At 35.5% G+C, this 16,713-nt stretch overlaps 1 protein-coding gene across 1 annotated transcript in view; it reads right to left on the bottom strand.

The window, feature by feature from the left end:
• LOC101652497 (sperm-associated antigen 16 protein) overlaps positions 1-16,713 on the bottom strand; it is a 101,808-nt gene that overhangs the window by 12,504 nt on the left and 72,591 nt on the right. The window contains exons 9-10 of the mRNA XM_045296815.1: positions 13,092-13,161; positions 5,464-5,567 (exon numbers count right to left, since the gene is read on the bottom strand). Of these exons, the coding sequence (XP_045152750.1) occupies positions 5,464-5,567; positions 13,092-13,161 (174 nt within the window). The remainder of the gene's footprint in view (positions 1-5,463; positions 5,568-13,091; positions 13,162-16,713) is intronic.

Below are 16,713 nucleotides of genomic sequence, written 5' to 3'. Positions count from 1 at the left end.
TATAAAATTCTTTCATATTTCTCTTTAATAAATACATTGATATGTTAACATATATAACCACCAAAATCTCAAGTAAAAATGTTTTCTCTTACCTGTGATTTATGATCGTATAAAGTCTCTAATTAACTGCAAAATTTTTCTGGCTTCCTTTCTTTAGAGTAAAATATGTTTCAGAGAAGCAAAGTATTTGTGATACTTTTCTTACAAGGGCAGACAAACCCTTTGACTTCTTTAGGAATTCATGCCTGGCTTAAAAACTTTCAGAAGAAAACTGCTTCACCAGAAGTCACACTAATAATTTCCTTATTTCCAAAGAAAATAAGTTAAACCATTAGAATTGACTTTAAATGAAGGTTCATTATTAACTCAATTTTACCTAAGGAATTTAAAATGAGAATTTATAAAATTACTGAAATATGTATAGGCTTTAGTATAGAATATCAGAAAGCTAATAACTGATTACTTGAGAAACAGCAGTTAGACCAATTCATGAACACTTTAAATTCCACACCGACTGGACAATCAGAGAGGCTTCAAAGTAGTACTGAGAGAACTGCTTTAGAGAGATGGAAATGGGAATTAGATAGAGGCAGTCCAAAGGAGGCTCGGGGATGGTTTAAGTATGCTCTCAGAATCTCCACCAGCTTCCTCAAAATTCAACCAAAGTGCGCATTTAAAATAGGTTAATATGTTCTATAAATGAGTCTTCAAGATAAGTACCTTAGACTTTTCCAAAAAGTTTTACCAATAATCTCTTCTTAGTCAGAAATCCAGAACCTTCAGATTGATGTGAAGGAAACATGGGAACTAAGGGGCACTGGTGGGAGGGAGGGGGTGTGTGGGTCAAAGAGGAAGCCATTAAATTTGAACTGAATGAGTTGCTAGAATATACGTTAAACTAGAAAAAAATTACCCTACAAAATGCCTAAATCAGGCTAATTGTGAAATAAAGTCAGGATTTGGTAGTTAAATTATCTTAAATTTGAGGTGATGGTTAAGGTTTGGTGTCTACTTGGCTGGACCAGGATTCTCAGTGATTTGGTGGTTAACAACTAGTAATGTTCACTGACCTGGTCTAATGCAATGTAATCATAGTTGTAAGCTTCCATAATCAAATAAAATTCACCTGGAATGCAACCACCTTCCTCAGGTCAAAGCCCTGATGCGATTTCCAACTCACAGGGATCCTATGTTCAACACAACACAACACTGTCTGGTCCTACACCATGTTCACTAATATAGCAATGTTTGTTTGAAACCATTGTTGCAACCACTGTGTCAACCATCCTGTTGAGCTTTTCCTCTGTTAGCTGATCTCTACTTAGCCAAGCATGATGACACTCTCCAAAGACTGATTCTGATGAAGTGTCCAATATAGGTGAGATGAACTTTATAAATAGTAAGTTGTGCCATCGTCATTTCTAAGTGGCTATACTTTTTCCAACACAGAATCGTTTGGTCTTCTGGCAGCCTCTGGCATGCATATTCAATATTTTTTAACATCACCATAATTCAAATGCATCAATTTTTTATTGCTCTTACTCATGCATAGTTCAGATTTCATATGCATATAAAACAATGGAAGATACCATGGCTTAAATCAGATGTACTTTTATCAACAAAGTGACATCTTTGTAAATATTTTAAAGAGGTATTTTTCAGCATACTTATAGGATGAAATACATTGTTTTATTTCTTTATCACTACTTCCATGAGTGATGATTCTTGATTCAAGTAAAAAGAAATTCTTGGAAATCTCAATATTTTCTCTTTTTACCATGATGTTGCTTATTAGTTCAGTGGTAGACTATATAACCAATATTCATATCATCAACCTTAACAAGGTGCACTATAATATAACTTAAATCTATAAATTGTTTTAATATCTATTTCTAGAAACAGTCAGTAGATGCCGTCTAAAGCGGGTAACAAAAGAAATAGAAATAAACAGCCATTTTTAAATTTATGTATAACATTGGGAAGAATGCAAATGACAGACTGAGCTATAATTAACTAATATGGCCCTTACAGCCATAATATCTTAAGTCACATATTGTAATTCTGGACTTTATACACCTGTGATTATAGTCAAAATGAGGGCATTATCTGAAAACGAACTGAATAAGATTAAGGCTGGACTTTAATAAAGTGTGTGAATCAGGCCACACTCTCTGTTTAATGGTTATCTTGTTACGGTTACTTGTAATGACATAAGGAATGATATGCTATATCTTAGAGGAAAAAAGCTTCTTGAATGGCCTTGGGGAAAGCCTAGCTGAATAAGATTACTTGGAGGCCAATGCTTACTGGAAACATCTTTCCAGAGTTCCCAGGTTGTGTGTGCATAAATAAAATACAGTGCAGGGGTGGATAATAAAAGATTATATTTGGATATCATTAAAAAGATTAATTTGATTGCACTATTGATACTCAACTTGACTACAACCAAACAACTTGTCATTGGATGAGTCTGATAAGAAGGTGAGAGAAGATAATGATGGAATTCCTCTGTAATTGTGAACATGATTCCCTGAAATGCCATCCTCTTGCATATAAAATGAGCCCTCTAAGAAGCAGGAGGTGTTATTTTATCACCTCTGGATCCAGCATCTGGCTTACCCATTCCTGACATTCTGATTTTGGACTGAACAACACAAACTTTCATAAGTTTCTGTGGAATGACATTGCAGTGAATTGCAGAACCCAGAAATGTGAGGAAATATATTCAAGGGAGGACAGGAGGGGAAACAGAGAGGAATAGTATCATGGAAAAGTTGGGCATCGGAGGCAGCATTTATCCCCAGCTTCTTGGGCTTCGTCCATTATTAATTATTCTAAAAGATATTGTTACCACATAGACAAGAACTTGTACATAGACAAGAAGCAATTGTTCAAACAGAAAAGGGATATTGAACAGTTTTAAACGTGGAAAAACATGTTAAGATATATCCTTGCACCATACTTGCACAATCCTTATACAAAGCAAAGAATCCAAGAAGATGGATTATAACAAGAAGAATGTGACATCAGTATTGGAAGAAATCTTATCAATAATCTGTGATATGCAGCTAACACCGCCTTGCTTGCTGAAAGTTAAAACTGTTATTTCTTAAGAAAGCATGTATGAGGAAGAGCAAAGACTACAGTATTCCATATGGAATACAACTCAATGTAAGGAAAACAAACATTTTTATTAATAGCCCAAAGCCCCATCATTATTTTTTGATGGATTAAAATAGCCAAGGATTTTATTTGGAACTATAATCAATGTCATGGAAGCAGCAATCAAAAGCCAACCGAGGTATTGTATTGAGCAAATGTGCTACACGAGAACTGACGAAAGTATAAAATACTAACCATGTGGCTTTAAGGACTAAAGTGAACTTGATCCAAGCCAGGTGATTTCAGTCACCACATGCATGTGAAAATTGAAAAATGAGCATTCAAGAACAATTTACTCTTTTTGAATTATGGTGTTACAAAAGATATTGAACATGTCATGAATTTCCAGAAAGAACAAATCTGTCTGCGAAATATAGCCCCAGAATTCTCCTTTCAAGCCTGGATGGTGAGATTTAATCGCATCTGCTTTGGACACGCTATCTGCTTGGTGAGGTGTGGCATCGGAGAAAAGAAGGAAATCCCTCAGCAAACCGATGGATGCAGTGGCTGCAACAATGGGCTCAAGTAACACAGGAATTGTGAAGAGGGTGCACAAACAGGTGGTGTTCTGTTCTGTTGTAAATATAGTCAATGAGAGTTGTGGCCAACTCTTGGAATCTACAAATGGCAACAAAAATGTTTTTAAATAAAAATAACTAGGAGAAAATTGAGAGAAATGTTAGTTAAAAAATCAATTAGGAGGGAGAAGGATGCACTTTATTCTGTACATTAACTATTTTTATAGCACCTGAATATTTCAGTATTGTTGTAGGTATTATGTTAGATGTTCTAATGCAACACCAAAAGAGAATATGCTATATACTGAAATGTATACTATATTTGTCTGATGTTTTGGTAGATTTTTTATCACATAAAAGTTTAACCTTGCATTACTGATGTAGAATCCTAGGATCCCTGAGAACTTAGTGAACTAATCAAAAAATCATTTCTAAACATGATTCCCTATGTGAAGTGGATCACTATGCAATTAAAAGATGGAACTACTCCTGATGAAAATCATCGTGATCACCACCAACATTTAATTCTGACATGCATCCGTCTCAACTACAATAAGTTCTTCACAGCAATAATAACCAGTAAAATACTGATCGGAAAATAACACAAGATTTTACTATTTTCAAAGCCTTAGCAAGACTCAGAGCAGTTAACCTTCATCTGAAATTTCAAGTATGTTGACCAGAGTCCAGAACACACATTTTCAGAAAAAAAAAATGTTAATGGTAATAAACACAAAACTCATTGCCATCAAGTCAATTCTGACTCATAGCAACTCTATAGGACAGGGTAGAGCTGCCTCTGCGGGTGCTGGAGATTGTAACTCTTTAAGGGGATAGAAAGATCAGCCCTTCTCCCATTATTGATATTAGCTGAGTAAAATTTGCATTCATAAAAAATCTATTGTATAAAACACCATTATAATTGTTAATTGGCTTTAAATGACAGCTATTTTAAAACTCTAAAGTAGCAATTACCATGTAAGAAAATCCATTACCCATCTAGACTTTTATGCACTTTTCATAACAAGAAACTAAATACCTCACAAGTTTCATGCAGTTTTCTTTCTTTTTCTTCACTTTTTAAATATATTTGTCTGACCAGATGTGTATAATAGCATTTTATTGGTCACTGCAGGCCAGAGTCCCAGTGGCACAATGGTTAGGCATCAGATAAGTGACTGCAAGTTCAGCAATTCAAATTCAACAGCTGTTCTGCAGGAAAAAGACAAGGCTTTCTGCTCCCATAAAAAATTACACTCTCAGAACTCCACATAGAGAAGTCACAATGAGTCAGAAACAATTTGATGGCAGTGAGTTTGGTTTGGGGTTTGGTAATCATTGAAGAAGATTTTGACTTTCAGTCTAATTATGAAGCAAAACTATTTATCTATAACAATATGAAGTGGGGTATAATGTATTTTTTCTAAAGAAGATGAAAAGTTCGAAGTTCTATACTATAAGAAAAAATGACATGGACTGATTTCTTTGGAATAGAGATTAGTGTGAGCAGAGAGCTGAGCAAACGAGTACAACCTGGCCATGCCTTTATTGAGGAAAACGGCAGAGTGGGCCCCGCATTGCCTCTGCCCATGACGCCTGTGTTTCTGAGTTAGGTCTTTAGCAGTGATATTTGGCCGCCTCTGTTTTCTATTCATAAAATGAGAAGGTTGGAATACATAATCTCTAAATTCTTTCACTGATATGGAAAATATGATACCATATGATTCCTAGAGTTCTTGAGACTTAAATACATATTTGTGGAAAATAAAAATAAATGACATACCTTTGCATTTTTTTTCATGCTTATTTTAATTTTGCTTTGTTCCCTGGCTTCACGAAGACATTTCTGAGTAGGGCCTTCAAGTAAATGTTCACAACTATGATAAACTGAAAGACAATGCATTTTAGTCTTAATAATAGACCTGTGACATTTTTCTGTAAGAAAAATAACTATGAATAAAAACTGTACATTGAAGTCATACTAATAAATGAAATATTAAAGGAATTAAGTTAATAATATTAGAGTCACACAAAAATGCTGTAGGTGCAGTCTCAGAGCTCAGTCCCTGCAAAATGTATAATGGCACTCAATAAAATAGGATTTGAAGGGAAATTTCTCTACATAATAAAAGCTGTATATGGAAAACCAACAGTGAACGACACACTCAATGGGGAAAAACTAGAAACATTTCCACAGAAAATAGGAACCAAGCAAGGATGTCTCCTATTACCACTCTTAGGCTATATTGTGCTGGAAGTCTTGGCTAGAACCCTCAGACCACAAAAGAAACCAAGGAAATACAAATAGGCAAAGAAGTGAAACATATTGGCAGATGATATGATCCTATATATATAGAAAGCCCAAAAGCCTACTGGCAACAATTGAGAGATTCAGCAAAGTTGCAGTATACAAAATCAAAAACCAGAAATCAACTGAATAGCTGTATATCAGCAAAAAGACCTACAAAAAAGACATTAAGAAAAAAAAAACATTTATGGTAACCACACAGAAAATGAAATACATAGGAATAAACCTAACTTAAGAAACAAAAGACCTATATAGAGAAAACTACAGAACATTACTATAAGAAACAAAAAAAGACCTATATAAATAGAAAAAGAACCATCATTCATGGATAGTCAGACAATATTGTGACAATATCAATATTACCTAAATCAATCTATAGACACAATGAAAGCCCACTTCAAATTCCAAACACATTTTTTAAAGAAATGGTGAAACTAATTACTAAATTCATATGGGTAGGCAAAAGACCCAGGATAAACAAAGAACCTCTTAAAAAGAAAAACCAAGTAAGAAGCCTTACACTACCAGACCTAAAAACCTACTACATAGCCACAGTAGTCAAAAACAACCTGGCACTGGTACAGTGATAAATATATAAACCAATAGAAAAGAACAGAAAACCCACACATAAATGCATCAGCCTACAGGCAATTAATCTTTGACAAAGGACCTAGAAACATCCAATGGGAGGACAACCTCTTCAACCACTGTCCTTAAACTGGATTTCCATGTGCAGAAGAATGAAACAAGACCTATATCTCTCCCCATGCATAAAAACAAACTCAGGATGGATTAAATACCTCACTGTAAACCCAAGAGCTATCAGGATCATCAATGAGAAACAGACAAACGTAAGGGTCCATTGGCAGGGCATATACCAAGGATAATGAAGGAGGAACACACTGTGGAAGACAAGAGAGATGATGGGACATGCTGAAATTACATCATTTATGCACATCAGAAGACTTCATCAGAAGAGTAAGACAAGAGTCTGAAGATTGGGAGAAAAAAAAGTTACCAATAGCCCATTGGATAAGAGCATAATTACCAAAACATGCAGAACTCTACAACAGCTCAATAATTACAAATGAGCCAACAAAGAAGTGGGAAAATGACATGAACAGACAGTTCAACAACTATTAAGTACAGATGTCTAACAAAAACATGAAAAAATGCTCACAATCACTAGCCATCCGGGAAATGTAAATTAAAACCACAATGAGATACCATCTTACATCTACAATGCTATCCCAATTCAGGAAAGCAGAAAACAACAAATGCTGGAGAACATGTGGAAAGAATGGAACTCATATACACTGTTGGTGAGCATACAACCACTACGGAAAACTATATGGTGATATTCATAGCAACAAGGAATTGAAATTCCATATGATCCAGCAATACCACTATTAAGCATATAGTGGTACTGAAATAAGGAATATAGTGGTAAAAGAAATATAGGCATATAGTGGTAAAAGAAATGAGGCACACCATGAGTGGATGTATGCTGTCCCATGTTTATGACAGCACAGTTCACAATAGCAAGAAACTGGAAGAGGCCAAAATATCCCACATTGAAAGGATGGATAAAAAAAACTATGGCATATAAATACAATGGAATACTGTGCAACCCTAAAAAAAACAGTGATGGAAGCATGAAACACTACATGACATGAAAGGACCTGGACACCAATAAAGTTAGTCAAGCACAAAAGGACAAATACTGTATGAGTCCACGATAAGGAGAAATACCAAGTAAGCAAATCTTTGGAACCAAATCCCAAACAAAGGGGTAAAACGATAGCTACTGGTCATGACCCATACATCACCTTCCTTATGTGCCCTTCATAACAACCACTTTAAAAGAGGAGACCTTACATTGGGCGGGGTCACTCCTTCAAGAAGAAGGAAAAGGGAGGTGATGATCCATTTGATGCTATGCATCATTGAGACAAGGCTGCACAAAGCAATAGGTCCTCCACAGGAATGAGTGGAGAACATTACTGGAAAATCAAGTTAACAAATTGTGGGGGGGGCGGTGGAGCATCTACATTTCAGAGGAGGTACTTATGTTTCTGTCAGTGAATTGAGTGGGTAAATGGAGAGGAGCAACCTCATGTGGGGAAGGGATGCTAAACAATAATTGTAGGGAACCTAACGGGAGAACAAAACCAGTTTTGTGTTCCTGGGTAGTCACTTTGAATACGTTTCTACCCTACCCTCAGTGAACGGTGCCATGGAATAAGCATTAGTATAACCTTAGATGCTGGCCTTTCTGGGATCATGGCATCCCCCAAAGGCCACACCAGGAGGACAATACATGGAAGCCAGAGTGGGTGAACTGGGCCTCAAAACTACCTGTAGCCCTTGGACTTAGGACTTAAATATCCTGATGGGAAAGGAAGCAAAGGATGGCCACCCCAAGACCATGGAAATGGCAGTCATTGGACCTTGGATGGGACCCGTGGCTTAGTGAGTATTTAATGAAAGGGTATACAGAACTACCATATATTTAGCACATAAGTGTTCCCTTCACATTAATATGACAGGTATTAATCTGACAGGCAAGGATCTACCCTTGAAACAACTATTACAATAAATTTTTCCCTAGCACCAACCTCCATGCTCAATGGACAGAGCTCAGTTCATTAAGAAATCAATGTGTACAAAGCACCAACTCATGGATTGCAGCTCACACTTTACATGTACATAAACTCAATTAACAAGATCTTAAATTATGACGTTGGAAACATTATTTATGTTATCAGTGCAATATCTTATACCCCAAAGGGATGATTGACAATGGTTTCCTTTTTGTTTGTTTTGTTTTTTTCATTTGTCCATGTGTTTTTGTTTTCATTGTTGTTCAATTTTGTTTATGTCATAATATGACTGCCAAAGTAAACCCAAGTTGTATATAACCCATAGACAAGCAGCTGGATTCTGGACTCCCACTTCTATCCCCATCCAAGAATACTTAGTTCTTATAGCATGGCCTTCCTCTACCCTCACCTTCACGAAGAGATCACTGAAGATAAGGGTACTACAGCAGAGTGTGGTGAAGAGCAGATGGTGCCCCGCTTTCAACTGGAATAGTCGTTTGTGTCTTAAAGGCTTGTATTCAAACAAGCAGTCGTCTAAGTGAGGTGTCAACTAAGTCCATGTCAAAGAAGCACACCAGTCTGTGTGATCCAAAAACGACAATAATAAAATCCAATTATGATACACGGAATGGTATCAAAGTTTAAATTGTGAACACCCAATTTGTAGATGGCTAAGAAGAGCAGTGGAAGCACAAAATTCATCTGCAGAGTAACTTGCCAGATTAAGCCTCTGGCAGATCTCTTCTGACCTCAGGTGAGGGACTCTAACATCTTTACTATCAGAGATTATTGTACCCTTGTTATGGTGGATCAAATCATGGTATAATATGATACTTCATCAGTTGACCTCCCTCGGCCTACATTAATTTTCTCTAGGCTTAAATATATCTTGCTCCATGACAGAAATTTCTTCTCTGGCTTTTTCAGTATTGTTGGTTTTCTTTCTTACTCTTTATTTTTATTTTTATCTTTATATTATTTTCTTCTTTCTGTTTTGTTGTTGTTGTTTATTGTTTATGTTAGGCTTTGCAGTCTATGAGGCACAGAAGAAGTAGATGCATAGAGACAATAACGGATGAAACGGTTTCTTGAGGATGGGGTAGGAGGGGGAGGGGAATTGGGTAGCAAACAATGAATGTGGGAGGGGAAGGGACGACTAGAATGAATTGTATATACTCATGTATATTCAACTCTTTTCTTTTCCCAGACTGCTTTTTTTTTTAATCATTTTATGGGGGACTCGTGCAATTCTTATCACAATTCATACATACATCCACTGTGTCAAGCACATTTGTACATTTGTTGCCATCATCATTCTCAAAACATTTGCTTTCTACGTGAGGCCAAGTGACTTAACAATGAAAGTGTATAATGTGTGCATTTTACATCAAGAAAACAACTAAAAGAAACTGATATTGACAATGCTTACCATGGGTGAAGAAGGAAGATTTTTGCTTAGGTACACTGAGTTTATGTTATTGGTGGTGGAATAATTTGGAAAAGGATAGCGGCAATGGTTGTACATTACGTTATAATCAATGATACTGAATTATACATGTAGAAGCTGTTGAATTGGAGAATATTTTGATGTGTATATTTTTTCCAGAGATTAAAAAAAATAAATTACACTAATAATGAATACAAGGAAGAAGAAAATGTCCTGAAATTGATTGTGCTAATGATTGTACAACTCTTCTGGATGTGATTAAACTATTGAATTGTATGATATATGGAAGAAGTGCCAACAAAACTTTTTTTATAAATGTAGGATGGCATTACTGCATGGTTAATAAATGACATGGCCAGCCAATCTTCAATTGTATTCTATCCAAATTCCTATTATCATGAGTTTTCAAAGTTTATGAATGAAATTGAAGAAGACCAAAGTAAAAACTATCATTTAGAGAACAATGACAAAAGTTCCTAAGTGAAAGCAGATAAGAGCTTTAAAAAGAGAATACTGTGTTAATAAAGGAACTATTTTCAATTCCTCCTAATGTGAAGAATAACAGGAAGGAGAAAGAGAGTGTTGTATTTAATAAAGTTCTAATATTTGTCTTCCAATGTATCATGGCTGATATAGAACCTGTACATGGACCAAGAGGCAGTCATTCAAACAGAATGAGGAAAGGATGTGTGGTTCCTTTCATCACACGTACTCAATCTGTAAACTGAGCAAATATTCCTAAAGGAATCTTCTCAGAAAACAAGTTTCCTTATTTTTGATTTAAAAAGTAAATTGATTTCAAGTAACTGCTAATATTATAATCATGAAAGCATTAATTAAATAAGAGAGTATTGTAAATGTGACATTTATAATACAGAAAAGATAATGAGAAAAACCTGTCTGGATTTTTTTTATGCCCCTCTACTTTACCAACCATGATGTCCTTCTCCAGGGGCTGGTCTATGTCCAACTTTCACATGCAGAGCAGGCAATGGCAAATATCATGGGTTGGGTCAGGCACACCTTAGTCCTCACAGTAAAATCTTTGTTTTGTGAGGTTTAAAAGAGTTCTTGTGCAGCAGACTTATGCAATGCAATGCTTCATTTGGTTTTTTGAGTGCTGCTTCTACAAGCATTGATTATTGATCAAAACAAGATGAAATCCTTGAACACTTTGACCTTTTCTCCATATATCATGATGTTATTTATTGGTCCAGTTGTGAGGATTTGGGTCATCTCTACATTGAGTTTCAATTCACATTAAAGGCTGTAAAGCTTGATATGTTGTATCAGTAAGTGCTTCAAGTCCTCCTCACTTTCAGCAAACAAGGTTGTGTTATCTGCATATCACAGGTTGTTTACACATACACACACACGGGGCTTTAAAAGTTACTGGAAAATATATTTAAAAGATAATATAATTCTCCCAAAATATTTTGAATTTGTGTGTGTGTATGTATATGTATAGCTACCAGGCCTCCAATTCACACATACATGGATTCTAAGCAATATAGGTTAAAAATGCCTCTGTGTATGACTGAAGTCCTCTTTCTTACATCATGCTAAGTGAAGTAGAAGGTCAGCAAAAGAGGGGAAGACCATGGACAAGATGGATTGACACAGTAGCTGCACAATGGAACCAAACACAAAAACAATTGTGACAGTGGAACAGGACTGGACAGTGTCTCCTTCTGTTGTCAGAATGGACTCATTTGTACCAACAACAGCAGTATTATTAGGGTCCAATCAAAATGGTGGCTTCCAAATGGATCTATTTAACCATTTAAATTCAAGGGAGAGAGGTGAGCTCAGAAGGTGACTATTTTGGGGATTCCAAAGGGTTTGTCTTGATAGACTTTCTTGAAAGATGTGAGAGAATCCAGGGATATTATTAAGAATATATTTTAAGAACACTGAAAGCTGTACTGGTGAGATAAAGGCAGGAAAGTTGTATCCTAATTTTTTTCTCCCATCAAGATAATGCACCTACACATTCTTCAAGAGGAGCAAGGCTGCCCTCTGAGATTTTCACTGGAAAATCCTATGCCATCTACCTTAGAGCCCATATCTTTCCCCTTCAAATACCTTTCTGTCCTAATACGTAAGGAATATCTCATAGGAGCATGATTTGAGTTACTTGCAGATGTCAAAACAGAAATTCTTTAGGGAAGGACTAAACAGATGGAAGAAAAGGTCAAGAAACAGTACATTCAAATTTTGATGTTTGTTTAAAAATATTTCTATGATTTTAAAATGTTTACATATATGTTTTGTATTTATACATGTTGCATGTATATGTAGATGTGTACGTATATGTATATATGCTTCCCTTATTTAAATAGTCAAGTTTTAGAGTTATTTATGTTAATCTGATACAAGGTATTCCATTATAACAAGAAGCCGAAGTCTTCGCTGATACATATTTTTTCTCATTTTAGAGTGTACAATACACAGAGTAAATAATGTACAGTATCATACATGATTATATGTATATTTATCAACGTTTTCATTAAGATTTTCATTTATGATAAAGTTACTCTACTACTACTTGCCTAACCTTTGTCACGGTATTTCCAAGCACTTCATATGCAGGTAAAAGTTGGACAATAAATAAGAAAGGTTACAAAGGAATTCAGACTTTTGAATTATGGTGTTGGCAGACAATAATTTTGGCTGTTGAAGAACAAACAAATCTGTCTTGATAAAGGTAAGCCAGGATGCTCCTTAGAAACAGGACTGCGGAGCCTTCATCTCATGCACCTTGAGTATGTTATCAAGACAGATCAGTTCCTCAAAAACGACAGCATGGCTGGCACAGAGGGTCAGGAGAAATGAGAAGCCCGTGACGTGAACTGACACAGAGGCAACAGGGGCTCAGTCCAAACAATTGTGAGGAAGCCCAGAAGTGGGAAGTGTTTCATTCTGTTGTACGTACTTATTAGGTCATTAGTTGGAACTGCCTCGATGGCAATTAATATCAATAATAATAACAACCACTTAATCATTTTAAAATATCACTCAAATGTTAGAACTTTATCACATTTTAGTTTTACCGTTAATTTCAGGAACAATAGAATTATGCCCAGTTTCCATGTGTCTTAATGTTGCTTCCAGTCCAGATATCTAAATAATAAAATACAAACATATAAGTTATTTCCTAAATAGCATTTTAAATAAAATATAATGCTTAATTATTTATTATAAAATGTCAAAAATAATAATCTTTTAGATGAACTGAGTTTTTTTTTTAATTCAAACAACTGTTACCAAAAGGAAAATATTAATATCATAAAATCAATTTTGTGGGAAATTTTTTTTTCAAAGAACACATTAAAATATACCAAGAAAGAAAAGCTTGTAGTTAGCTCAAGGATCGCTGGCCTTCAAGAGTGTTTTCTAGTCCAGCCTGTGGGGCAGCACACCCTGTCCCCAATGTCCACCCTCATCATTCTCGTGGGAAATTTTAAAGTATCTATTATGGATATGCATGTGGTACATTTATTTCACAACATAGTTTCTGAATTAAGAATAAGAATGCATATTTTGGATATTAATTATTCAAGATGCTAGTTTGATAAGTCTCTCCTCTGTTCAGTTGCTTCATAACAACTTAATTTATCATTATATTTATAAAATAAGAAGTAAATCTTATTTGGGAAATAAAATATGAAGACACGATTGTTGTTCCCAAAGCTCATAGCTCATTTTTCCACCCACAGACACTCCCTGTTTTATTAAACATGTTTTATAATTACGCACATTTGTTAGTAGTAGCTAACATTTATCTGTAATTCCTGTACAGCAAATTTAAAATTCAATTTTAAGAAAGTGATCTCATTCCTCCCTGTATATGATTATAACAACATAAAGTTCTATCTGTTTAATTATACACAGATACACACATTTTACCCTACTATCACTGAGTAAAAACATTTTCTTATTAATGGTAAAGAAGAGATAGTAAAGAAGAGTTAGTAAGTTATAACCTATAGGTTAGTGCTCATAAAATGTATAGAGGGAGGACTAACGTGTTAAATCTACTTGTGTAGGCCAAGTGGATTGCAAATTTTTAATTAAGTTTCTTATTGAGAATAAATAGTAAATATTTTCAGAAAATGTGTTAGTACCAAAAATTCCTACATACCTTAAACTCCATTTACCTATGTTAACATTTGACATTATCATGATATATTTTTCACTAATAATAAACCAACATGATACATTAATATTAACGGAAAGTTCATATTTTGTTCAGATTGTAGAACTTTTCCTTAATATCTCCTTTTTGTTCCAGAATCCATCTGAGTTATTTTTTTTGTTTTCATTTAGTTATCATGTCAGCTTAGCCTCCAATAGATAGGGACAGGGAAAATTCCCTTGTTCTCATGAATTTAACAGTTTTGAAGGGTATGCAGAGGCTCGGACTACTGACCCATAGTGACCCTGAGTTTTTGAAACTGTAACTCTTTATGGGAATAGAAAGCCCCACCTTTTACCTGAGGATGCACTGGTGGTTTCAAACTGCCAACCTTGCAGTTAGTGCCCCAAAACATCACTACTATTTCACCAGGGATTTTCATGCCATAAAAACAAGAAAGTTGTATATCAAGGTAGTATCTGTTCACCATACTTTTCATTCTGTACTTTGAGAAAATAATCCAAGAAACTGGACAATATGAAAAATTGGGTTAGAGGGAGACTTATTAGAACCTGCAATATTCAAATTACACAACCTTACTTATTGAAAGCAAGAAGAATTTAAAGCATTTTCTGATGAAAATCTTCCGTATGGATTGCAACAGTGTAAAAAAAAACAAACTCTTCATAACTGAATCAAAAGCCAACATCATGACACAGAAAATATTGAAATTGCTGAAGACTGTCATTTTGCTTGGACCCACAATCACTGCTCACAGAATCAGCAGTCAAGAGACCAGATAACATACAGCAGGTGTGCTGCACGAGACCTCTTCACAGTGTGAAAGAGCAAGGGTGTCAATTTGAAGACTAAGGTGTACTTGACTCAAGCCATTATTTTTAATTGACCCATATGTGAAAGTTGGATAATGAATAAAGAAGATCACAGAAGATTTGGTGATTTAAATGGTGATGTTGGAAAAGAACTTGAAAGTACCATGGACTACCAGAAGAACAGACAAATCTGTCTAGGAAAAAGTATAGCCAGAATGCTCGTTAGAAGAAAGAATGGTGAGACTTCATCTCACACACTTGGGAAATGTTGTCAGGAGAGACCAGTTCCTGGAAAAGGACATGAGTCATGGTAAAGAAAAGGCTCAAGGAGTCAGACTGACCTAGTGTCTGCAACAATGTACTCAAACATAACAATTAGGTACAATTAGATAGAGTTTCATTCTGTTTTAAATAGTGTCACTATGAAGAGAAACCAACTCTATGGCAACTATCATCGATAAAAGTAGGTTAGAATCTTCAGTGGCACCGCTGGATAAGTATTAGACTGCTAATCACAAGGCCAGTAGTTCAAATCTATCAGTGGCTCAATGGGAGAAAGACGAGTCTATCTGCTCTCATAAAGACTACAGCCTTGGAAATTCTGTATAGGATCACTATGTGTCAGAATCAACTCAATGGCAATGGGTTTAGTTTGTTTTTCTTGTTTTGTAGAGTAGCATTCTGCAGACTATCTTTCCATTTTGTTTGTCTGATATCTTTCTCATGGTTAAATTGGATTTATTGGGTTGTTTGGAGAAGGACTACAAAGAAATGCCATTATTGTCCCACTATATCAAGAGTACATGGTCCTACCGGGGGGAAAGTTATAAAAACTTAGACATAGCCAAGCATCTTGAAGAAATTAGTTTCTGGGTCTGGGGTCTCAGGACTATAATCCTGGGGCCATCAGGTTAATTTACATGACATCATTCACTAACAATATTTTACATTCTACTTGAGTAGCAACCGGGGTCTTTAAAGATGGAGAGTGGCCATCTATGGTGTGACTACTGGTCTCTCCTTATCCAGAGGAAATGGAAGTGAAATAAAATGAAAATTGAAGAGACAAGAATATAATTGATGTTCAAATGGTCGAACTAGGTATTATCAGATTACTACTACCAACTGTTCTAAAAGGGATCACATGATAAGGTCCTGAACAGAGTGGTAGAAAGGGATAGAATAAAACTAAAAATCATCCAAAAGACCAGGTTTACTGATTGAATTGACAATGTTTGAACCCCCAAAACTCTGACTCTTAGTCATCATTCAGGTTTGGAAATGAGCTTACCACCATGGCTCAATTTTTAGTCAAACAACATGTCCATAAGTAGAACAATTCTACCTAAGAATAATCAAATAGTTGGGACAAGAGGGTAACATTATCCAAAGACAAAGTTGGAAGGGTGAGGAAAGGAGGACTGGAAACAGGAAACAGGAAATGGGGTAAGCAATCTTACATTGAGGAGATTGTTATGACTGCGGTGAAGAAACTATGAATCAACTGATGAATGTAAACCTGATTATCTGCTCTGTAAACCTTCACTTAGTTCACAATAAAAAGTTATATACATAGATATACTTTAAAAAATAGTACATACTCCCATATGCCTTACCACTGATGGTAGTAACCGTGAACACACGACTGAGATAGCCGTTGCTGGATTTCTGCACTGTAAAATGATCTCCTCCTCCTGCCCCCCC

This window comes from Echinops telfairi, unplaced genomic scaffold, assembly GCF_000313985.2.
Source record: "Echinops telfairi isolate 266 unplaced genomic scaffold, ASM31398v2 ScPeMD7_3;HRSCAF=10, whole genome shotgun sequence".
NCBI classification, from domain to species: Eukaryota; Metazoa; Chordata; class Mammalia; order Afrosoricida; family Tenrecidae; genus Echinops; species Echinops telfairi.
Note: the sequence above shows the minus strand (reverse complement) of the source record. Positions and strands in the feature narration are given on the sequence as shown.